Source organism: Anopheles marshallii, chromosome 3, assembly GCF_943734725.1.
Source record: "Anopheles marshallii chromosome 3, idAnoMarsDA_429_01, whole genome shotgun sequence".
Classification (NCBI taxonomy): Eukaryota; Metazoa; Arthropoda; class Insecta; order Diptera; family Culicidae; genus Anopheles; species Anopheles marshallii.
In genome coordinates, this window is record NC_071327.1 from 38,052,578 (window position 1) to 38,077,493 (window position 24,916).

The following is a 24,916-nucleotide window of genomic DNA, read 5'->3' on the forward strand; positions in this document are numbered from 1 at the left end:
TCGTTTCTAATAGTGGAAGAATACCGTTGATCCTAACAGTCGTATTACTTATTTTTCTTCGGGTAATGCAGAAATAGAACACACACCTATCGATCCTTGTCGTCCATCGCCCTGCGGACCGTACAGTCAGTGTCGCAATGTTAACGATCACGCCGTCTGTTCGTGCCAGGCACAATACATTGGTTCTCCGCCGGCATGCCGACCAGAGTGTACAGTTAGCTCTGAATGTGCTCTGGACAAGGCTTGCATTAAGCAATCGTGCTTGGATCCATGCCCAGGAACATGCGGTTTTAATGCCCGCTGTACGGTGATTAACCATAATCCCATCTGTAGCTGTCCCTCCGGTTTCACGGGCGACCCATTCGAGCGATGCGTACCGGAAGAAAGTAAGCCAAACTTCTGTTGGATATCCTCGTTTTCGTCCCTTCGTCACGGTCAATAATTGTCCTCCGACGTCCTCGTCTTCCGTTGTACTTTTTTCTAGAACAAGTGGTTCAAGCGGAACCAACGAATCCCTGCATTCCATCGCCGTGCGGACCAAATTCTCAATGCAGGGCAGTCGGTAATGTTCCGGCCTGTTCCTGCCTGCCCAACTATGTTGGTCGGGCACCGAACTGTCGCCCTGAGTGTACGATTAATGCGGAATGCACTGGTAATCTTGCCTGCGTCAATGAAAAGTGCGCCGATCCTTGTCCGGGATCGTGCGGCCCCAATGCAGTGTGCCACGTGATCGAACACTCTCCTACCTGTTCCTGCCAAACCGGATATACGGGAGATCCATTCTCTGGATGTACAGTTATTCCTTGTAAGATTTCTTTTCATTTTCCTACTATCCCACTACTCTTCTTTACGCACTTCATGTGAAGTATTGTGCAAGCGTAGCTCATCCTTCATGACAGGATAGTTGGTCTACGCTTGCGCCATGCTCACATCCTCTGTAGATATGTACAGTTCGTTTGCATGTGTGTATATATTAATATAATTGGCTCTTGGCTTTTGCGATACTGATCGACATAAACAACACAAATTGCCTATCAGCTATCGCTAATGCCATCTCATGTACAGAATGTGATTGTAAACAGTAGCTCTACAGATTGAACGATTATAGAACCGTGCGATGTAATACAGAGTAGTAGTTATATGTAATATATAAATATATATGTACTAGGTGTGGGACTAGCAACTGTGTATAAACTACCTCTCTTCTTGTAGTAACACCTGTTCGTGAAGAGCCACGAAACCCATGCAACCCTTCGCCCTGTGGATCGAACGCGGTATGTAAGGAACGAAATGGTGCTGGATCATGTACATGTCTGCCAGATTACTTTGGTGATCCGTACAGTGGCTGTCGACCTGAGTGTGTTACCAATAGCGATTGTCCTCGCGTGAGGGCCTGCGTAAACAATAAGTGCGCCGATCCTTGCCCTGGTGTTTGTGGCATCGACGCAGAATGCTACGTAGTTAATCACTCTCCAAGTTGCGCATGCCGACCGGGCTATACCGGTGACCCTTTCACACAATGCCGTCCACCAGAGCAACCTAGTAAGACTGTTGTTCCCTTTATCTGGGCTTTTACTCCTTTGCGTATTGCTTAAACTTACTCATTTAAAACATTTTATGTCCATTTTGCCAACATTTTAGAACAAAATGAACCGATCAATCCTTGCTCTCCGTCTCCGTGTGGTCCGAATAGCATATGTCGCGAATCGAACGGTCATGCCGTCTGCACATGCCAGGCAAGCTTTATCGGTACGCCACCAAACTGCCGACCGGAATGTATTGTCAGTTCGGAGTGTGCTCTCGATAAGGCTTGCATCGGTCAAAAGTGCAACGATCCTTGTCCTGGTACTTGTGGACAGAATGCTCGTTGCCAAGTAGTGAACCATAATCCGATATGTAGCTGCTCGCTTGGTTTCACCGGAGATCCATTCGTTCGATGCGTGCCAGTTGAAAGTAAGCACCTTGTACCATGTACACAGAATGCTAGCATTCTCCAGTGCTACTGATGAGATGAAGAACATCATACAACTTTTTTTTTCTTTTTCTATCCTACATTTCCTGTTTTTCCAACGCTTTCTTGCTCTTCGCTATCTTTTTCTCTTGCTTTATCGCTTTTTTGCTCTCTAAATCCATCACTCTACTATTGCGCGTCTCGGTATCATCGTTTATCACTACATAGAAGCTCCGGTTGTACAAGATCCAGTAGACCCATGCGTTCCCTCACCTTGTGGGCCAAACTCTGTCTGTCGCGCCGTTGGGTCGACACCTGCATGTTCTTGTTTACCGAATTATATCGGCAGAGCGCCAAACTGCCGCCCAGAGTGTATGCTCAATGCCGAGTGCCCTGCTACGTTGGCATGTGTAAATGAACGTTGTACTAACCCATGTGTGGGCTCTTGTGGTATTAACGCACGATGTACAGTAGTGAAGCACAATCCGATCTGCGAATGCGAGGCTGGTTTTACCGGAGATCCCTTCTCTGTCTGTACAGAAATAGTCACTACCAGTAAGCATAATAGTATTAAGAAATGACTAAAAACTGGCGATACATTTAATATTTAAGTCCCTTTCTCGTTTAACTATCTTACCAATTTCGTATATGTCCACTGCCAAAAGATTTTGTCGTCAGAAATTCGTTTAAATTAATAACAACACTTTCCAATTGCAAATTTTCCTTCAATAGTACGTGACGAAGAACCAGTCAATCCATGCAATCCATCACCGTGCGGCGCTAATGCGATATGCAAGGAAAGGAATGGAGCTGGATCATGTACCTGTATGCCAGAATATTTCGGTGATCCTTACACAGGATGTCGTCCCGAATGTGTACAGAATACCGATTGCGAAAAATCGAAGGCCTGCATGAATAACAAATGCCGAGATCCATGCCCGGGCGTGTGTGGGCTTAATGCTGAATGTGCGGTCCAAAACCACAGCCCAGTGTGTTACTGCTTGGAGGGATATACTGGCGATCCGGCCAGTACCTGTACGTTGGCTGAGATTGTGACGGAGCGACCAAAGCTACCGGGCTGCCAACCGTCACCATGTGGGCCAAACAGTCAGTGTAGAGAAATCAATGGACATCCGGTATGCTCTTGCCTGGCAGGTTACATCGGTACGCCTCCGATGTGTCGTCCGGAATGCGTCGTAAGCTCGGAGTGCAGTCAGGATCGGGCATGCGTAAATAAGAAATGTGTTGATCCGTGCCCGGGAACTTGTGGTACGGAAGCACGTTGTCAAGTGGTTAATCATAATCCAATATGCAGCTGTCCTCCTGGATTTACCGGCGATCCGTTCATACAGTGTGCAAAGAAAGAGGAACAGAAGGATATCACTCCATTGAATCCGTGTGTACCTTCACCATGTGGACCGAACGCGAACTGTCGAACAGTCGGAAGCCAGCCTGCTTGTTCTTGTGCACCTAACTATATTGGAAGACCTCCAAATTGTCGACCAGAATGCACGAGAGACGCTGAGTGTCCAAGCAATTTGGCATGTCAAAACGAAAGATGTCTTGATCCCTGTGCAGCTGGATGTGGTTTGAACGCGGTTTGCAGAGTAATCAATCATAAACCAGTGTGTACGTGTGATGAAGGTTTCGAAGGAAATCCCCTTGAACAATGCAGTCGCAGCTTACCGCGTAAGTACCTGGTGATTGGACACTTCATAACTTCTCGGACACTCATGTAAAAATCTTTTTTCTTAATTACAGCTACCACTGAGCGTCTAACGCCTTGCACACCTTCACCTTGTGGACCAAACGCTGAATGTCGAGAGCGTAATAATGCTGGGGCTTGTTACTGTTTGGTTGGTTACGAAGGAAATCCGTATGATGTATTTTCGGGTTGTCGGCGAGAATGTGACGTGAATTCTGACTGCCCAGACAAGCTGGCATGTGTTCAATATAAGTGTGTTGATCCCTGCCCAGGTGTTTGTGGCGCTCAAGCTTTGTGTGAAATTCATAATCACGTTCCAACGTGTATATGCCCGGAAAACATGGAAGGAGATCCATTCGTTCAATGCAATCTACGAATGGCAGATCCAATAACGCCAGCTCCTCCTGTATGTGATAAATTCACATGTGGTCCGAATAGCATTTGTCGTATCCAAAACGGTGTAGCCGTCTGCAAATGCCAACCTGATATGGTTGGTACTCCACCAAACTGTCGACCAGAATGCCAACAAAACAGTGACTGTGAGGCAAACCGAGCTTGCGTCAACTTTAGGTGTATAGATCCATGTCCTGGTTCGTGTGGCCAAAATGCTAACTGTAACATCATCAATCACAACCCAATATGTAGTTGTACACCTGGTTTTACCGGCGATCCGTTCACTCGTTGTTATAAAGAAATCGTCACTATCTCAACAACAGAGGCTCCACGGGCATTATGCACACCATCACCATGTGGACCAAATGCCGAATGTAAAGTTGTTGGAGACAGGGAAGCATGCTCATGTCTACCTGGTTATATAGGAGCACCGCCCAGTTGCAGACCGGAATGTATTTTAAGTACAGAATGTGCTGACCATCAAGCTTGTATCAGACAAAAGTGTACAGATCCGTGTCCTGGATCATGCGGACTAAACGCTAAATGTTCCGTTTCACGTCATACGCCGAGCTGCAGTTGTGATGTTGGATTTACTGGAGATCCATTTACTGGATGTCAAGCCGTTATCGGTAAGTACTGCAAAAAATATTCTATTTGTATTGCATTCTCACGCTATGACGCAGACTACTGCCACAGGCTTTTACATGTATACATGTTTTGTAATATGAATGCATGTTAAATTCATGAATATTTTATACAAATTTACAACCCTGAATAACTATCGGATTTATTGAGGTCAGCAAAATTTGTAAATCAGAAACTGCAGTGGAAAATAATTAGTATTTTTGGGTTCGTTCTACCGCATATGATCCTAGCATCGAAATTACAAACAAAACCAGAAATAGTCATGAATTACACATATTGCTTGGAAATTTGAAATATTATGATGCTATTATTGTGAAGGGCTTTAGCTTCTTTTAAGAGAATTCGTTAAGGTAAGTTATTGAATTCTCCAACTTTATAAACGCACGCTGCTTCCAATGAAAATATTATTACGTAAACCACACTGTCACATGAAACCGCTATGCAAAGGAAAACACTCGCTTTCAATAGTCACTTGCCACCGGTTGAGGATTCTCACAAAAAGGCTTGAAAACATCGTGCTACCGCTTGATAAAAAAAATGCAGTAGTTACACAAACACAATGAGCTCCCATGTTTGGTTTCAAAATTTGCAGAAGATGTACCTGTTATCAATCCTTGCAATCCAAGCCCATGTGGAGCCAACGCTCTGTGTAGGGAACAAAACGGTGCCGGATCATGTACATGTATTGAGGATCACTTTGGAAACCCCTACGAAGGATGTCGTCCAGAATGTGTGCTCAACTCGGACTGCCCATCGAACAGGGCTTGTGTTAGGAATAAATGTCAAGATCCTTGTCCAGGCACTTGTGGTCAGAACGCTGACTGCCAGGTCGTGAATCACCTGCCCTCGTGTACCTGTTTCCCTGGATACGAAGGAGATCCATTCAGATATTGTAACATCCAACAGAGAGAACGTAAGAAACCCATCTTCGCATACTTTGCCTGTTGCGTGCTTGACACCTCGCTTCACTCGACCAAGCTTAGTTCGACAATCGCTGTTCACTGCTGACCCGCACCTCTTCTTTGACAACCAATGTTAGACAATCCCGACAAAACACACGAAACACGAGACGTTTGACTTTGCAGCTCCCTTTCCCATGGCATTGCTTTCGCTGTATGTTTTGATTAGTTGTGTTCAATGGCCTGTTGTGTCTCCCCTTCACCACAGCGGTAAAAGAGTACGTCAATCCTTGCCAACCGAGTCCCTGTGGTCCCAACAGCCAATGTCGAGAGGTTAATGGACAGGCGGTCTGCTCGTGTCTACCCACTTATGTCGGCTCTCCTCCGGGATGTCGCCCTGAGTGTGTGGTGAGCTCCGAATGTGCCTTAGATAAGGCATGTGTCAACCAGAAATGTGTTGATCCGTGCCCTGGAACATGCGGAACCAATGCTAGGTGCAACGTCAATAATCACAGTCCCATTTGCTCATGTCAGTCGGGATACACAGGCGATCCGTTCACGAGATGTTACCCCATACCACGTAAGCGCCCCTTTCTCTATACTCAAGCCGTAGACTCTTCCATCCCCAGCCCTACTGTATCGTTGTTCTTTTCTACAACAGCTCCGGTACAAGATACACCAATCGTTGTGAGGAACCCTTGCGTTCCGTCTCCGTGCGGTCCTAACTCGCAGTGTCGTGATGTAAACGGTTCTCCTTCATGTTCATGCTTGATCAACTACATTGGATCTCCGCCAAATTGTCGCCCCGAGTGCTCAATTAACGCGGAATGTCCGAGCAATCAGGCGTGCATGAACGAGAAGTGTCGAGACCCTTGTCCGGGATCGTGTGGCATCAATGCCAGATGTAATGTGATCAACCATACTCCCATTTGTACGTGCGAGGAAGGATACACTGGAGATCCTTTCACAAGTTGTCGACCCATGCCTCCGCCACGTAAGAATCTCCTCGCTTTCCTCTCGCTCTCAGACCTCTGCATAACGAATCCCTTCTTCAACAGCGCCTGAGCCTGTCAATGATGATCCATGCAATCCTTCGCCCTGTGGCGCAAATGCGCAATGCCAGAACGGTATTTGCACATGTTTGCCAGAGTACCAAGGCGATCCGTACCGAGGCTGCAGGCCAGAGTGCGTATTGAACTCGGACTGCGCTCGAGATAGGGCCTGTATTCGCAGCAAGTGTGTAGATCCTTGTCCGGGCACTTGCGGTCAAGATGCATTGTGCGAAGTGATCAATCACATTCCTATGTGCCGATGTCCGGATGGAATGGCCGGAAACGCATTTGTGCAGTGTCGGCCGCAACAAGCTCCGGCTGTGACCAATCCATGCAGTCCATCGCCCTGCGGCCCTAATAGCCAGTGTCGCGAAATCAATGGACAAGCCGTGTGCTCCTGTGTCCCAGGATACATTGGAAGCCCTCCGACATGTCGTCCGGAATGCGTTGTGAGTGCTGAGTGTCCTCAGACTCAAGCGTGTACCAACCAGAAATGTAGGGATCCATGTCTTGGAACATGTGGAGTAGGAGCCAGATGCTCGGTTGTGAATCATAATCCAATTTGCAGCTGCCCGGAAAGATACACGGGCGATCCATTCGTACGCTGTCAGCCAATGAGTATGTTTCTCGATCAAATCACTCTGCGCTTGTTTTGGTTCGCGATCGCTTACGATCACTCTCTCTCTGTCTTGTCATTCTTCATCACTTTCAGTCGAGCCTCCAGTACAAATGACCCCAACCAACCCTTGCCAACCTTCTCCTTGTGGACCAAATGCACAATGCCGTGCAGTAGGTGATTCGCCGTCTTGTACATGTATAGAGGGCATGATAGGTGCTCCACCCAATTGCCGTCCGGAATGTGTCAGCAACTCTGATTGTTCGAACAACTTGGCGTGCATACGACAAAAGTGTCAAGATCCTTGTCCAGGTGCCTGTGGGGTCAACGCGGAATGTAGAGTTGTCAGCCACACACCTATGTGCATTTGTGCCGTCGCATATACTGGAGATCCTTTCACACAATGCGTGCCTTTCCAACAAGATACGCCCAAAGATCAAACGACCCCTTGCCTACCCAACCCATGTGGAGCCAACGCTCAATGTAGGGAACAAAACGGTGCCGGATCATGTACATGTATTGAGGACCACTTTGGAAATCCCTACGAAGGATGTCGTCCAGAATGTGTGCTCAACTCGGACTGCCCATCGAACAGGGCTTGTGTTAGGAATAAATGTCAAGATCCTTGTCCAGGCACTTGTGGTCAGAACGCTGACTGCCAGGTCGTGAATCACCTGCCCTCGTGTACCTGTTTCCCTGGATACGAAGGAGATCCATTCAGATATTGTAACATCCAACAGAGAGAACGTAAGAAACCCATCTTCGCATACTTTGCCTGTTGCGTGCTTGACACCTCGCTTCACTCGACCAAGCTTAGTTCGACAATCGCTGTTCACTGCTGACCCGCACCTCTTCTTTGACAACCAATGTTAGACAATCCCGACAAAACACACGAAACACGAGACGTTTGACTTTGCAGCTCCCTTTCCCATGGCATTGCTTTCGCTGTATGTTTTGATTAGTTGTGTTCAATGGCATGTTGTGTCTCCCCTTCACCACAGCGGTAAAAGAGTACGTCAATCCTTGCCAACCGAGTCCCTGTGGTCCCAACAGCCAATGTCGAGAGGTTAATGGACAGGCGGTCTGCTCGTGTCTACCCACTTATGTCGGCTCTCCTCCGGGATGTCGCCCTGAGTGTGTGGTGAGCTCCGAATGTGCCTTAGATAAGGCATGTGTCAACCAGAAATGTGTTGATCCGTGCCCTGGAACATGCGGAACCAATGCTAGGTGCAACGTCAATAATCACAGTCCCATTTGCTCATGTCAGTCGGGATACACAGGCGATCCGTTCACGAGATGTTACCCCATACCACGTAAGCGCCCCTTTCTCTATACTCAAGCCGTAGACTCTTCCATCCCCAGCCCTACTGTATCGTTGTTCTTTTCTACAACAGCTCCGGTACAAGATACACCAATCGTTGTGAGGAACCCTTGCGTTCCGTCTCCGTGCGGTCCTAACTCGCAGTGTCGTGATGTAAACGGCTCTCCTTCATGTTCATGCTTGATCAACTACATTGGATCTCCGCCAAATTGTCGCCCCGAGTGCTCAATTAACGCGGAATGTCCGAGCAATCAGGCGTGCATGAACGAGAAGTGTCGAGACCCTTGTCCGGGATCGTGTGGCATCAATGCCAGATGTAATGTGATCAACCATACTCCCATTTGTACGTGCGAGGAAGGATACACTGGAGATCCTTTCACAAGTTGTCGACCCATGCCTCCGCCACGTAAGAATCTCCTCGCTTTCCTCTCGCTCTCAGACCTCTGCATAACGAATCCCTTCTTCAACAGCGCCTGAGCCCGTCAATGATGATCCATGCAATCCTTCGCCCTGTGGCGCAAATGCGCAATGCCAGAACGGTATTTGCACATGTTTGCCAGAGTACCAAGGCGATCCGTACCGAGGCTGCAGGCCAGAGTGCGTATTGAACTCGGACTGCGCTCGAGATAGGGCCTGTATTCGCAGCAAGTGTGTAGATCCTTGTCCGGGCACTTGCGGTCAAGATGCATTGTGCGAAGTGATCAATCACATTCCTATGTGCCGATGTCCGGATGGAATGGCCGGAAACGCATTTGTGCAGTGTCGGCCGCAACAAGCTCCGGCTGTGACCAATCCATGCAGTCCATCGCCCTGCGGCCCTAATAGCCAGTGTCGCGAAATCAATGGACAAGCCGTGTGCTCCTGTGTCCCAGGATACATTGGAAGCCCTCCGACATGTCGTCCGGAATGCGTTGTGAGTGCTGAGTGTCCTCAGACTCAAGCGTGTACCAACCAGAAATGTAGGGATCCATGTCTTGGAACATGTGGAGTAGGAGCCAGATGCTCGGTTGTGAATCATAATCCAATTTGCAGCTGCCCGGAAAGATACACGGGCGATCCATTCGTACGCTGTCAGCCAATGAGTATGTTTCTCGATCAAATCACTCTGCGCTTGTTTTGGTTCGCGATCGCTTACGATCACTCTCTCTCTGTCTTGTCATTCTTCATCACTTTCAGTCGAGCCTCCAGTACAAATGACCCCAACCAACCCTTGCCAACCTTCTCCTTGTGGACCAAATGCACAATGCCGTGCAGTAGGTGATTCGCCGTCTTGTACATGTATAGAGGGCATGATAGGTGCTCCACCCAATTGCCGTCCGGAATGTGTCAGCAACTCTGATTGCTCGAACAACTTGGCGTGCATACGACAAAAGTGTCAAGATCCTTGTCCAGGTGCCTGTGGGGTCAACGCGGAATGTAGGGTTGTCAGCCACACACCTATGTGCATTTGTGCCGTCGCATATACTGGAGATCCTTTCACACAATGCGTGCCTTTCCAACAAGATACGCCCAAAGATCAAACGACCCCTTGCCTACCCAACCCATGTGGAGCCAACGCTCAATGTAGGGAACAAAACGGTGCCGGATCATGTACATGTATTGAGGACCACTTTGGAAATCCCTACGAAGGATGTCGTCCAGAATGTGTGCTCAACTCGGACTGCCCATCGAACAGGGCTTGTGTTAGGAATAAATGTCAAGATCCTTGTCCAGGCACTTGTGGTCAGAACGCTGACTGCCAGGTCGTGAATCACCTGCCCTCGTGTACCTGTTTCCCTGGATACGAAGGAGATCCATTCAGATATTGTAACATCCAACAGAGAGAACGTAAGAAACCCATCTTCGCATACTTTGCCTGTTGCGTGCTTGACACCTCGCTTCACTCGACCAAGCTTAGTTCGACAATCGCTGTTCACTGCTGACCCGCACCTCTTCTTTGACAACCAATGTTAGACAATCCCGACAAAACACACGAAACACGAGACGTTTGACTTTGCAGCTCCCTTTCCCATGGCATTGCTTTCGCTGTATGTTTTGATTAGTTGTGTTCAATGGCATGTTGTGTCTCCCCTTCACCACAGCGGTAAAAGAGTACGTCAATCCTTGCCAACCGAGTCCCTGTGGTCCCAACAGCCAATGTCGAGAGGTTAATGGACAGGCGGTCTGCTCGTGTCTACCCACTTATGTCGGCTCTCCTCCGGGATGTCGCCCTGAGTGTGTGGTGAGCTCCGAATGTGCCTTAGATAAGGCATGTGTCAACCAGAAATGTGTTGATCCGTGCCCTGGAACATGCGGAACCAATGCTAGGTGCAACGTCAATAATCACAGTCCCATTTGCTCATGTCAGTCGGGATACACAGGCGATCCGTTCACGAGATGTTACCCCATACCACGTAAGCGCCCCTTTCTCTATACTCAAGCCGTAGACTCTTCCATCCCCAGCCCTACTGTATCGTTGTTCTTTTCTACAACAGCTCCGGTACAAGATACACCAATCGTTGTGAGGAACCCTTGCGTTCCGTCTCCGTGCGGTCCTAACTCGCAGTGTCGTGATGTAAACGGCTCTCCTTCATGTTCATGCTTGATCAACTACATTGGATCTCCGCCAAATTGTCGCCCCGAGTGCTCAATTAACGCGGAATGTCCGAGCAATCAGGCGTGCATGAACGAGAAGTGTCGAGACCCTTGTCCGGGATCGTGTGGCATCAATGCCAGATGTAATGTGATCAACCATACTCCCATTTGTACGTGCGAGGAAGGATACACTGGAGATCCTTTCACAAGTTGTCGACCCATGCCTCCGCCACGTAAGAATCTCCTCGCTTTCCTCTCGCTCTCAGACCTCTGCATAACGAATCCCTTCTTCAACAGCGCCTGAGCCTGTCAATGATGATCCATGCAATCCTTCGCCCTGTGGCGCAAATGCGCAATGCCAGAACGGTATTTGCACATGTTTGCCAGAGTACCAAGGCGATCCGTACCGAGGCTGCAGGCCAGAGTGCGTATTGAACTCGGACTGCGCTCGAGATAGGGCCTGTATTCGCAGCAAGTGTGTAGATCCTTGTCCGGGCACTTGCGGTCAAGATGCATTGTGCGAAGTGATCAATCACATTCCTATGTGCCGATGTCCGGATGGAATGGCCGGAAACGCATTTGTGCAGTGTCGGCCGCAACAAGCTCCGGCTGTGACCAATCCATGCAGTCCATCGCCCTGCGGCCCTAATAGCCAGTGTCGCGAAATCAATGGACAAGCCGTGTGCTCCTGTGTCCCAGGATACATTGGAAGCCCTCCGACATGTCGTCCGGAATGCGTTGTGAGTGCTGAGTGTCCTCAGACTCAAGCGTGTACCAACCAGAAATGTAGGGATCCATGTCTTGGAACATGTGGAGTAGGAGCCAGATGCTCGGTTGTGAATCATAATCCAATTTGCAGCTGCCCGGAAAGATACACGGGCGATCCATTCGTACGCTGTCAGCCAATGAGTATGTTTCTCGATCATATCACTCTGCGCTTGTTTTGGTTCGCGATCGCTTACGATCACTCTCTCTCTGTCTTGTCATTCTTCATCACTTTCAGTCGAGCCTCCAGTACAAATGACCCCAACCAACCCTTGCCAACCTTCTCCTTGTGGACCAAATGCACAATGCCGTGCAGTAGGTGATTCGCCGTCTTGTACATGTATAGAGGGCATGATAGGTGCTCCACCCAATTGCCGTCCGGAATGTGTCAGCAACTCTGATTGTTCGAACAACTTGGCGTGCATACGACAAAAGTGTCAAGATCCTTGTCCAGGTGCCTGTGGGGTCAACGCGGAATGTAGAGTTGTCAGCCACACACCTATGTGCATTTGTGCCGTTGCATATACTGGAGATCCTTTCACACAATGCGTGCCTTTCCAACAAGATACGCCCAAAGATCAAACGACCCCTTGCCTACCCAACCCATGTGGAGCCAACGCTCAATGTAGGGAACAAAACGGTGCCGGATCATGTACATGTATTGAGGACCACTTTGGAAATCCCTACGAAGGATGTCGTCCAGAATGTGTGCTCAACTCGGACTGCCCATCGAACAGGGCTTGTGTTAGGAATAAATGTCAAGATCCTTGTCCAGGCACTTGTGGTCAGAACGCTGACTGCCAGGTCGTGAATCACCTGCCCTCGTGTACCTGTTTCCCTGGATACGAAGGAGATCCATTCAGATATTGTAACATCCAACAGAGAGAACGTAAGAAACCCATCTTCGCATACTTTGCCTGTTGCGTGCTTGACACCTCGCTTCACTCGACCAAGCTTAGTTCGACAAATCGCTGTTCACTGCTGACCCGCACCTCTTCTTTGACAACCAATGTTAGACAATCCCGACAAAACACACGAAACACGAGACGTTTGACTTTGCAGCTCCCTTTCCCAAGGCATTGCTTTCGCTGTATGTTTTGATTAGTTGTGTTCAATGGCATGTTGTGTCTCCCCTTCACCACAGCGGTAAAAGAGTACGTCAATCCTTGCCAACCGAGTCCCTGTGGTCCCAACAGCCAATGTCGAGAGGTTAATGGACAGGCGGTCTGCTCGTGTCTACCCACTTATGTCGGCTCTCCTCCGGGATGTCGCCCTGAGTGTGTGGTGAGCTCCGAATGTGCCTTAGATAAGGCATGTGTCAACCAGAAATGTGTTGATCCGTGCCCTGGAACATGCGGAACCAATGCTAGGTGCAACGTCAATAATCACAGTCCCATTTGCTCATGTCAGTCGGGATACACAGGCGATCCGTTCACGAGATGTTACCCCATACCACGTAAGCGCCCCTTTCTCTATACTCAAGCCGTAGACTCTTCCATCCCCAGCCCTACTGTATCGTTGTTCTTTTCTACAACAGCTCCGGTACAAGATACACCAATCGTTGTGAGGAACCCTTGCGTTCCGTCTCCGTGCGGTCCTAACTCGCAGTGTCGTGATGTAAACGGCTCTCCTTCATGTTCATGCTTGATCAACTACATTGGATCTCCGCCAAATTGTCGCCCCGAGTGCTCAATTAACGCGGAATGTCCGAGCAATCAGGCGTGCATGAACGAGAAGTGTCGAGACCCTTGTCCGGGATCGTGTGGCATCAATGCCAGATGTAATGTGATCAACCATACTCCCATTTGTACGTGCGAGGAAGGATACACTGGAGATCCTTTCACAAGTTGTCGATCCATGCCTCCGCCACGTAAGAATCTCCTCGCTTTCCTCTCGCTCTCAGACCTCTGCATAACGAATCCCTTCTTCAACAGCGCCTGAGCCCGTCAATGATGATCCATGCAATCCTTCGCCCTGTGGCGCAAATGCGCAATGCCAGAACGGTATTTGCACATGTTTGCCAGAGTACCAAGGCGATCCGTACCGAGGCTGCAGGCCAGAGTGCGTATTGAACTCGGACTGCGCTCGAGATAGGGCCTGTATTCGCAGCAAGTGTGTAGATCCTTGTCCGGGCACTTGCGGTCAAGATGCATTGTGCGAAGTGATCAATCACATTCCTATGTGCCGATGTCCGGATGGAATGGCCGGAAACGCATTTGTGCAGTGTCGGCCGCAACAAGCTCCGGCTGTGACCAATCCATGTAGTCCATCGCCCTGCGGCCCTAATAGCCAGTGTCGCGAAATCAATGGACAAGCCGTGTGCTCCTGTGTCCCAGGATACATTGGAAGCCCTCCGACATGTCGTCCGGAATGCGTTGTGAGTGCTGAGTGTCCTCAGACTCAAGCGTGTACCAACCAGAAATGTAGGGATCCATGTCTTGGAACATGTGGAGTAGGAGCCAGATGCTCGGTTGTGAATCATAATCCAATTTGCAGCTGCCCGGAAAGATACACGGGCGATCCTTTCGTACGCTGTCAGCCAATGAGTATGTTTCTCGATCATATCACTCTGCGCTTGTTTTGGTTAGCGATCGCTTACGATCACTCTCTCTCTGTCTTGTCATTCTTCATCACTTTCAGTCGAGCCTCCAGTACAAATGACCCCAACCAACCCTTGCCAACCTTCTCCTTGTGGACCAAATGCACAATGCCGTGCAGTAGGTGATTCGCCGTCTTGTACATGTATAGAGGGCATGATAGGTGCTCCACCCAATTGCCGTCCGGAATGTGTCAGCAACTCTGATTGTTCGAACAACTTGGCGTGCATACGACAAAAGTGTCAAGATCCTTGTCCAGGTGCCTGTGGGGTCAACGCGGAATGTAGAGTTGTCAGCCACACACCTATGTGCATTTGTGCCGTCGCATATACTGGAGATCCTTTCACACAATGCGTGCCTTTCCAACAAGATACGCCCAAAGATCAAACGACCCCTTGCCTACCCAACCCATGTGGAGCCAACGCTCAATGTAGGGAACAAAACGGTGCCGGATCATGTACATGTATTGAGGACCACTTTGGAAATCCCTACGAAGGATGTCGTCCAGAATGTGTGCTCAACTCGGACTGCCCATCGAACAGGGCTTGTGTTAGGAATAAATGTCAAGATCCTTGTCCAGGCACTTGTGGTCAGAACGCTGACTGCCAGGTCGTGAATCACCTGCCCTCGTGTACCTGTTTCCCTGGATACGAAGGAGATCCATTCAGATATTGTAACATCCAACAGAGAGAACGTAAGAAACCCATCTTCGCATACTTTGCCTGTTGCGTGCTTGACACCTCGCTTCACTCGACCAAGCTTAGTTCGACAATCGCTGTTCACTGCTGACCCGCACCTCTTCTTTGACAACCAATGTTAGACAATCCCGACAAAACACACGAAACACGAGACGTTTGACTTTGCAGCTCCCTTTCCCAAGGCATTGCTTTCGCTGTATGTTTTGATTAGTTGTGTTCAATGGCATGTTGTGTCTCCCCTTCACCACAGCGGTAAAAGAGTACGTCAATCCTTGCCAACCGAGTCCCTGTGGTCCCAACAGCCAATGTCGAGAGGTCAATGGACAGGCGGTCTGCTCGTGTCTACCCACTTATGTCGGCTCTCCTCCGGGATGTCGCCCTGAGTGTGTGGTGAGCTCCGAATGTGCCTTAGATAAGGCATGTGTCAACCAGAAATGTGTTGATCCGTGCCCTGGAACATGCGGAACCAATGCTAGGTGCAACGTCAATAATCACAGTCCCATTTGCTCATGTCAGTCGGGATACACAGGCGATCCGTTCACGAGATGTTACCCCATACCACGTAAGCGCCCCTTTCTCTATACTCAAGCCGTAGACTCTTCCATCCCCAGCCCTACTGTATCGTTGTTCTTTTCTACAACAGCTCCGGTACAAGATACACCAATCGTTGTGAGGAACCCTTGCGTTCCGTCTCCGTGCGGTCCTAACTCGCAGTGTCGTGATGTAAACGGCTCTCCTTCATGTTCATGCTTGATCAACTACATTGGATCTCCGCCAAATTGTCGCCCCGAGTGCTCAATTAACGCGGAATGTCCGAGCAATCAGGCGTGCATGAACGAGAAGTGTCGAGACCCTTGTCCGGGATCGTGTGGCATCAATGCCAGATGTAATGTGATCAACCATACTCCCATTTGTACGTGCGAGGAAGGATACACTGGAGATCCTTTCACAAGTTGTCGACCCATGCCTCCGCCACGTAAGAATCTCCTCGCTTTCCTCTCGCTCTCAGACCTCTGCATAACGAATCCCTTCTTCAACAGCGCCTGAGCCTGTCAATGATGATCCATGCAATCCTTCGCCCTGTGGCGCAAATGCGCAATGCCAGAACGGTATTTGCACATGTTTGCCAGAGTACCAAGGCGATCCGTACCGAGGCTGCAGGCCAGAGTGCGTATTGAACTCGGACTGCGCTCGAGATAGGGCCTGTATTCGCAGCAAGTGTGTAGATCCTTGTCCGGGCACTTGCGGTCAAGATGCATTGTGCGAAGTGATCAATCACATTCCTATGTGCCGATGTCCGGATGGAATGGCCGGAAACGCATTTGTGCAGTGTCGGCCGCAACAAGCTCCGGCTGTGACCAATCCATGCAGTCCATCGCCCTGCGGCCCTAATAGCCAGTGTCGCGAAATCAATGGACAAGCCGTGTGCTCCTGTGTCCCAGGATACATTGGAAGCCCTCCGACATGTCGTCCGGAATGCGTTGTGAGTGCTGAGTGTCCTCAGACTCAAGCGTGTACCAACCAGAAATGTAGGGATCCATGTCTTGGAACATGTGGAGTAGGAGCCAGATGCTCGGTTGTGAATCATAATCCAATATGCAGCTGCCCGGAAAGATACACGGGCGATCCATTCGTACGCTGTCAGCCAATGAGTATGTTTCTCGATCATATCACTCTGCGCTTGTTTTGGTTCGCGATCGCTTACGATCACTCTCTCTCTCTTGTCATTCTTCATCACTTTCAGTCGAGCCTCCAGTACAAATGACCCCAACCAACCCTTGCCAACCTTCTCCTTGTGGACCAAATGCACAATGCCGTGCAGTAGGTGATTCGCCGTCTTGTACATGTATAGAGGGCATGATAGGTGCTCCACCCAATTGCCGTCCGGAATGTGTCAGCAACTCTGATTGTTCGAACAACTTGGCGTGCATACGACAAAAGTGTCAAGATCCTTGTCCAGGTGCCTGTGGGGCCAACGCGGAATGTAGGGTTGTCAGCCACACACCTATGTGCATTTGTGCCGTCGCATATACTGGAGATCCTTTCACACAATGCGTGCCTTTCCAACAAGATACGCCCAAAGATCAAACGACCCCTTGCCTACCCAACCCATGTGGAGCCAACGCTCAATGTAGGGAACAAAACGGTGCCGGATCATGTACATGTATTGAGGACCACTTTGGAAATCCCTACGAAGGATGTCGTCCAGAATGTGTGCTCAACTCGGACTGCCCATCGAACAGGGCTTGTGTTAGGAATAAATGTCAAGATCCTTGTCCAGGCACTTGTGGTCAGAACGCTGACTGCCAGGTCGTGAATCACCTGCCCTCGTGTACCTGTTTCCCTGGATACGAAGGAGATCCATTCAGATATTGTAACATCCAACAGAGAGAACGTAAGAAACCCATCTTCGCATACTTTGCCTGTTGCGTGCTTGACACCTCGCTTCACTCGACCAAGCTTAGTTCGACAATCGCTGTTCACTGCTGACCCGCACCTCTTCTTTGACAACCAATGTTAGACAATCCCGACAAAACACACGAAACACGAGACGTTTGACTTTGCAGCTCCCTTTCCCATGGCATTGCTTTCGCTGTATGTTTTGATTAGTTGTGTTCAATGGCATGTTGTGTCTCCCCTTCACCACAGCGGTAAAAGAGTACGTCAATCCTTGCCAACCGAGTCCCTGTGGTCCCAACAGCCAATGTCGAGAGGTTAATGGACAGGCGGTCTGCTCGTGTCTACCCACTTATGTCGGCTCTCCTCCGGGATGTCGCCCTGAGTGTGTGGTGAGCTCCGAATGTGCCTTAGATAAGGCATGTGTCAACCAGAAATGTGTTGATCCGTGCCCTGGAACATGCGGAACCAATGCTAGGTGCAACGTCAATAATCACAGTCCCATTTGCTCATGTCAGTCGGGATACACAGGCGATCCGTTCACGAGATGTTACCCCATACCACGTAAGCGCCCCTTTCTCTATACTCAAGCCGTAGACTCTTCCATCCCCAGCCCTACTGTATCGTTGTTCTTTTCTACAACAGCTCCGGTACAAGATACACCAATCGTTGTGAGGAACCCTTGCGTTCCGTCTCCGTGCGGTCCTAACTCGCAGTGTCGTGATGTAAACGGCTCTCCTTCATGTTCATGCTTGATCAACTACATTGGATCTCCGCCAAATTGTCGCCCCGAGTGCTCAATTAACGCGGAATGTCCGAGCAATCAGGCGTGCATGAACGAGAAGTGTCGAGACCCTTGTCCGGGATCGTGTGGCATCAATGCCAGATGTAATGTGATCAACCATACTCCCATTTGTACGTGCGAGGAAGGATACACTGGAGATCCTTTCACAAGTTGTCGACCCATGCCTCCGCCACGTAAGAATCTCCTCGCTTTCCTCTCGCTCTCAGACCTCTGCATAACGAATCCCTTCTTCAACAGCGCCTGAGCCCGTCAATGATGATCCGTGCAATCCTTCGCCCTGTGGCGCAAATGCGCAATGCCAGAACGGTATTTGCACATGTTTGCCAGAGTACCAAGGCGATCCGTACCGAGGCTGCAGGCCAGAGTGCGTATTGAACTCGGACTGCGCTCGAGATAGGGCCTGTATTCGCAGCAAGTGTGTAGATCCTTGTCCGGGCACTTGCGGTCAAGATGCATTGTGCGAAGTGATCAATCACATTCCTATGTGCCGATGTCCGGATGGAATGGCCGGAAACGCATTTGTGCAGTGTCGGCCGCAACAAGCTCCGGCTGTGACCAATCCATGCAGTCCATCGCCCTGCGGCCCTAATAGCCAGTGTCGCGAAATCAATGGACAAGCCGTGTGCTCCTGTGTCCCAGGATACATTGGAAGCCCTCCGACATGTCGTCCGGAATGCGTTGTGAGTGCTGAGTGTCCTCAGACTCAAGCGTGTACCAACCAGAAATGTAGGGATCCATGTCTTGGAACATGTGGAGTAGGAGCCAGATGCTCGGTTGTGAATCATAATCCAATTTGCAGCTGCCCGGAAAGATACACGGGCGATCCATTCGTACGCTGTCAGCCAATGAGTATGTTTCTCGATCATATCACTCTGCGCTTGTTTTGGTTCGCGATCGCTTACGATCACTCTCTCTCTCTTGTCATTCTTCATCACTTTCAGTCGAGCCTCCAGTACAAATGACCCCAACCAACCCTTGCCAACCTTCTCCTTGTGGACCAAATGCACAATGCCGTGCAGTAGGTGATTCGCCGTCTTGTACATGTATAGAGGGCATGATAGGTGCTCCACCCAATTGCCGTCCGGAATGTGTCAGCAACTCTGATTGCTCGAACAACTTGGCGTGCATACGACAAAAGTGTCAAGATCCTTGTCCAGGTGCCTGTGGGGCCAACGCGGAATGTAGGGTTGTCAGCCACACACCTATGTGCATTTGTGCCGTCGCATATACTGGAGATCCTTTCACACAATGCGTGCCTTTCCAACAAGATACGCCCAAAGATCAAACGACCCCTTGCCTACCCAACCCATGTGGAGCCAACGCTCAATGTAGGGAACAAAACGGTGCCGGATCATGTACATGTATTGAGGACCACTTTGGAAATCCCTACGAAGGATGTCGTCCAGAATGTGTGCTCAACTCGGACTGCCCATCGAACAGGGCTTGTGTTAGGAATAAATGTCAAGATCCTTGTCCAGGCACTTGTGGTCAGAACGCTGACTGCCAGGTCGTGAATCACCTGCCCTCGTGTACCTGTTTCCCTGGATACGAAGGAGATCCATTCAGATATTGTAACATCCAACAGAGAGAACGTAAGAAACCCATCTTCGCATACTTTGCCTGTTGCGTGCTTGACACCTCGCTTCACTCGACCAAGCTTAGTTCGACAATCGCTGTTCACTGCTGACCCGCACCTCTTCTTTGACAACCAATGTTAGACAATCCCGACAAAACACACGAAACACGAGACGTTTGACTTTGCAGCTCCCTTTCCCAAGGCATTGCTTTCGCTGTATGTTTTGATTAGTTGTGTTCAATGGCCTGTTGTGTCTCCCCTTTACCACAGCGGTAAAAGAGTACGTCAATCCTTGCCAACCGAGTCCCTGTGGTCCCAACAGCCAATGTCGAGAGGTCAATGGACAGGCGGTCTGCTCGTGTCTACCCACTTATGTCGGCTCTCCTCCGGGATGTCGCCCTGAGTGTGTGGTGAGCTCCGAATGTGCCTTAGATAAGGCATGTGTCAACCAGAAATGTGTTGATCCGTGCCCTGGAACATGCGGAACCAATGCTAGGTGCAACGTCAATAATCACAGTCCCATTTGCTCATGTCAGTCGGGATACACAGGCGATCCGTTCACGAGATGTTACCCCATACCACGTAAGCGCCCCTTTCTCTATACTCTAGCCGTAGACTCTTCCATCCCCAGCCCTATTGTATCGTTGTTCTTTTCTACAACAGCTCCGGTACAAGATACACCAATCGTTGTGAGGAACCCTTGCGTTCCGTCTCCGTGCGGTCCTAACTCGCAGTGTCGTGATGTAAACGGCTCTCCTTCATGTTCATGCTTGATCAACTACATTGGATCTCCGCCAAATTGTCGCCCCGAGTGCTCAATTAACGCGGAATGTCCGAGCAATCAGGCGTGCATGAACGAGAAGTGTCGAGACCCTTGTCCGGGATCGTGTGGCATCAATGCCAGATGTAATGTGATCAACCATACTCCCATTTGTACGTGCGAGGAAGGATACACTGGAGATCCTTTCACAAGTTGTCGACCCATGCCTCCGCCACGTAAGAATCTCCTCGCTTTCCTCTCGCTCTCAGACCTCTGCATAACGAATCCCTTCTTCAACAGCGCCTGAGCCCGTCAATGATGATCCGTGCAATCCTTCGCCCTGTGGCGCAAATGCGCAATGCCAGAACGGTATTTGCACATGTTTGCCAGAGTACCAAGGCGATCCGTACCGAGGCTGCAGGCCAGAGTGCGTATTGAACTCGGACTGCGCTCGAGATAGGGCCTGTATTCGCAGCAAGTGTGTAGATCCTTGTCCGGGCACTTGCGGTCAAGATGCATTGTGCGAAGTGATCAATCACATTCCTATGTGCCGATGTCCGGATGGAATGGCCGGAAACGCATTTGTGCAGTGTCGGCCGCAACAAGCTCCGGCTGTGACCAATCCATGCAGTCCATCGCCCTGCGGCCCTAATAGCCAGTGTCGCGAAATCAATGGACAAGCCGTGTGCTCCTGTGTCCCAGGATACATTGGAAGCCCTCCGACATGTCGTCCGGAATGCGTTGTGAGTGCTGAGTGTCCTCAGACTCAAGCGTGTACCAACCAGAAATGTAGGGATCCATGTCTTGGAACATGTGGAGTAGGAGCCAGATGCTCGGTTGTGAATCATAATCCAATTTGCAGCTGCCCGGAAAGATACACGGGCGATCCATTCGTACGCTGTCAGCCAATGAGTATGTTTCTCGATCATATCACTCTGCGCTTGTTTTGGTTCGCGATCGCTTACGATCACTCTCTCTCTCTTGTCATTCTTCATCACTTTCAGTCGAGCCTCCAGTACAAATGACCCCAACCAACCCTTGCCAACCTTCTCCTTGTGGACCAAATGCACAATGCCGTGCAGTAGGTGATTCGCCGTCTTGTACATGTATAGAGGGCATGATAGGTGCTCCACCCAATTGCCGTCCGGAATGTGTCAGCAACTCTGATTGCTCGAACAACTTGGCGTGCATACGACAAAAGTGTCAAGATCCTTGTCCAGGTGCCTGTGGGGCCAACGCGGAATGTAGGGTTGTCAGCCACACACCTATGTGCATTTGTGCCGTCGCATATACTGGAGATCCTTTCACACAATGCGTGCCTTTCCAACAAGATACGCCCAAAGATCAAACGACCCCTTGCCTACCCAACCCATGTGGAGCCAACGCTCAATGTAGGGAACAAAACGGTGCCGGATCATGTACATGTATTGAGGACCACTTTGGAAATCCCTACGAAGGATGTCGTCCAGAATGTGTGCTCAACTCGGACTGCCCATCGAACAGGGCTTGTGTTAGGAATAAATGTCAAGATCCTTGTCCAGGCACTTGTGGTCAGAACGCTGACTGCCAGGTCGTGAATCACCTGCCCTCGTGTACCTGTTTCCCTGGATACGAAGGAGATCCATTCAGATATTGTAACATCCAACAGAGAGAACGTAAGAAACCCATCTTCGCATACTTTGCCTGTTGCGTGCTTGACACCTCGCTTCACTCGACCAAGCTTAGTTCGACAAATCGCTGTTCACTGCTGACCCGCACCTCTTCTTTGACAACCAATGTTAGACAATCCCGACAAAACACACGAAACACGAGACGTTTGACTTTGCAGCTCCCTTTCCCATGGCATTGCTTTCGCTGTATGTTTTGATTAGTTGTGTTCAATGGCCTGTTGTGTCTCCCCTTCACCACAGCGGTAAAAGAGTACGTCAATCCTTGCCAACCGAGTCCCTGTGGTCCCAACAGCCAATGTCGAGAGGTTAATGGACAGGCGGTCTGCTCGTGTCTACCCACTTATGTCGGCTCTCCTCCGGGATGTCGCCCTGAGTGTGTGGTGAGCTCCGAATGTGCCTTAGATAAGGCATGTGTCAACCAGAAATGTGTTGATCCGTGCCCTGGAACATGCGGAACCAATGCTAGGTGCAACGTCAATAATCACAGTCCCATTTGCTCATGTCAGTCGGGATACACAGGCGATCCGTTCACGAGATGTTACCCCATACCACGTAAGCGCCCCTTTCTCTATACTCAAGCCGTAGACTCTTCCATCCCCAGCCCTACTGTATCGTTGTTCTTTTCTACAACAGCTCCGGTACAAGATACACCAATCGTTGTGAGGAACCCTTGCGTTCCGTCTCCGTGCGGTCCTAACTCGCAGTGTCGTGATGTAAACGGCTCTCCTTCATGTTCATGCTTGATCAACTACATTGGATCTCCGCCAAATTGTCGCCCCGAGTGCTCAATTAACGCGGAATGTCCGAGCAATCAGGCGTGCATGAACGAGAAGTGTCGAGACCCTTGTCCGGGATCGTGTGGCATCAATGCCAGATGTAATGTGATCAACCATACTCCCATTTGTACGTGCGAGGAAGGATACACTGGAGATCCTTTCACAAGTTGTCGACCCATGCCTCCGCCACGTAAGAATCTCCTCGCTTTCCTCTCGCTCTCAGACCTCTGCATAACGAATCCCTTCTTCAACAGCGCCTGAGCCCGTCAATGATGATCCATGCAATCCTTCGCCCTGTGGCGCAAATGCGCAATGCCAGAACGGTATTTGCACATGTTTGCCAGAGTACCAAGGCGATCCGTACCGAGGCTGCAGGCCAGAGTGCGTATTGAACTCGGACTGCGCTCGAGATAGGGCCTGTATTCGCAGCAAGTGTGTAGATCCTTGTCCGGGCACTTGCGGTCAAGATGCATTGTGCGAAGTGATCAATCACATTCCTATGTGCCGATGTCCGGATGGAATGGCCGGAAACGCATTTGTGCAGTGTCGGCCGCAACAAGCTCCGGCTGTGACCAATCCATGCAGTCCATCGCCCTGCGGCCCTAATAGCCAGTGTCGCGAAATCAATGGACAAGCCGTGTGCTCCTGTGTCCCAGGATACATTGGAAGCCCTCCGACATGTCGTCCGGAATGCGTTGTGAGTGCTGAGTGTCCTCAGACTCAAGCGTGTACCAACCAGAAATGTAGGGATCCATGTCTTGGAACATGTGGAGTAGGAGCCAGATGCTCGGTTGTGAATCATAATCCAATTTGCAGCTGCCCGGAAAGATACACGGGCGATCCATTCGTACGCTGTCAGCCAATGAGTATGTTTCTCGATCAAATCACTCTGCGCTTGTTTTGGTTCGCGATTGCTTACGATCACTCTCTCTCTGTCTTGTCATTCTTCATCACTTTCAGTCGAGCCTCCAGTACAAATGACCCCAACCAACCCTTGCCAACCTTCTCCTTGTGGACCAAATGCACAATGCCGTGCAGTAGGTGATTCGCCGTCTTGTACATGTATAGAGGGCATGATAGGTGCTCCACCCAATTGCCGTCCGGAATGTGTCAGCAACTCTGATTGCTCGAACAACTTGGCGTGCATACGACAAAAGTGTCAAGATCCTTGTCCAGGTGCCTGTGGGGCCAACGCGGAATGTAGGGTTGTCAGCCACACACCTATGTGCATTTGTGCCGTCGCATATACTGGAGATCCTTTCACACAATGCGTGCCTTTCCAACAAGATACGCCCAAAGATCAAACGACCCCTTGCCTACCCAACCCATGTGGAGCCAACGCTCAATGTAGGGAACAAAACGGTGCCGGATCATGTACATGTATTGAGGACCACTTTGGAAATCCCTACGAAGGATGTCGTCCAGAATGTGTGCTCAACTCGGACTGCCCATCGAACAGGGCTTGTGTTAGGAATAAATGTCAAGATCCTTGTCCAGGCACTTGTGGTCAGAACGCTGACTGCCAGGTCGTGAATCACCTGCCCTCGTGTACCTGTTTCCCTGGATACGAAGGAGATCCATTCAGATATTGTAACATCCAACAGAGAGAACGTAAGAAACCCATCTTCGCATACTTTGCCTGTTGCGTGCTTGACACCTCGCTTCACTCGACCAAGCTTAGTTCGACAATCGCTGTTCACTGCTGACCCGCACCTC

The 24,916-nt window shown here is 49.9% G+C and overlaps 1 protein-coding gene across 1 annotated transcript in view; it reads left to right on the forward strand.

Moving 5' to 3' along the window:
• The window catches only part of LOC128712564 (uncharacterized), a 93,904-nt gene that overhangs the window by 56,523 nt on the left and 12,465 nt on the right, over positions 1-24,916 (forward strand). Inside the window, 36 exon segments of the mRNA XM_053807457.1 lie at positions 72-386; positions 485-805; positions 1,213-1,542; positions 1,642-1,953; positions 2,180-2,506; positions 2,684-3,640; positions 3,713-4,678; positions 5,287-5,607; positions 5,862-6,173; positions 6,255-6,642; positions 6,644-7,263; positions 7,358-8,008; positions 8,263-8,574; positions 8,656-8,988; positions 9,053-9,664; positions 9,759-10,409; positions 10,664-10,975; positions 11,057-11,444; positions 11,446-12,065; positions 12,160-12,810; positions 13,066-13,377; positions 15,860-16,192; positions 16,257-16,868; positions 16,961-17,611; positions 17,866-18,177; positions 18,259-18,591; positions 18,656-19,267; positions 19,360-20,010; positions 20,265-20,576; positions 20,658-20,990; positions 21,055-21,666; positions 21,759-22,409; positions 22,665-22,976; positions 23,058-23,390; positions 23,455-24,066; positions 24,161-24,811. Of these exon segments, the coding sequence (XP_053663432.1) occupies positions 72-386; positions 485-805; positions 1,213-1,542; positions 1,642-1,953; positions 2,180-2,506; positions 2,684-3,640; positions 3,713-4,678; positions 5,287-5,607; positions 5,862-6,173; positions 6,255-6,642; positions 6,644-7,263; positions 7,358-8,008; positions 8,263-8,574; positions 8,656-8,988; positions 9,053-9,664; positions 9,759-10,409; positions 10,664-10,975; positions 11,057-11,444; positions 11,446-12,065; positions 12,160-12,810; positions 13,066-13,377; positions 15,860-16,192; positions 16,257-16,868; positions 16,961-17,611; positions 17,866-18,177; positions 18,259-18,591; positions 18,656-19,267; positions 19,360-20,010; positions 20,265-20,576; positions 20,658-20,990; positions 21,055-21,666; positions 21,759-22,409; positions 22,665-22,976; positions 23,058-23,390; positions 23,455-24,066; positions 24,161-24,811 (17,331 nt within the window).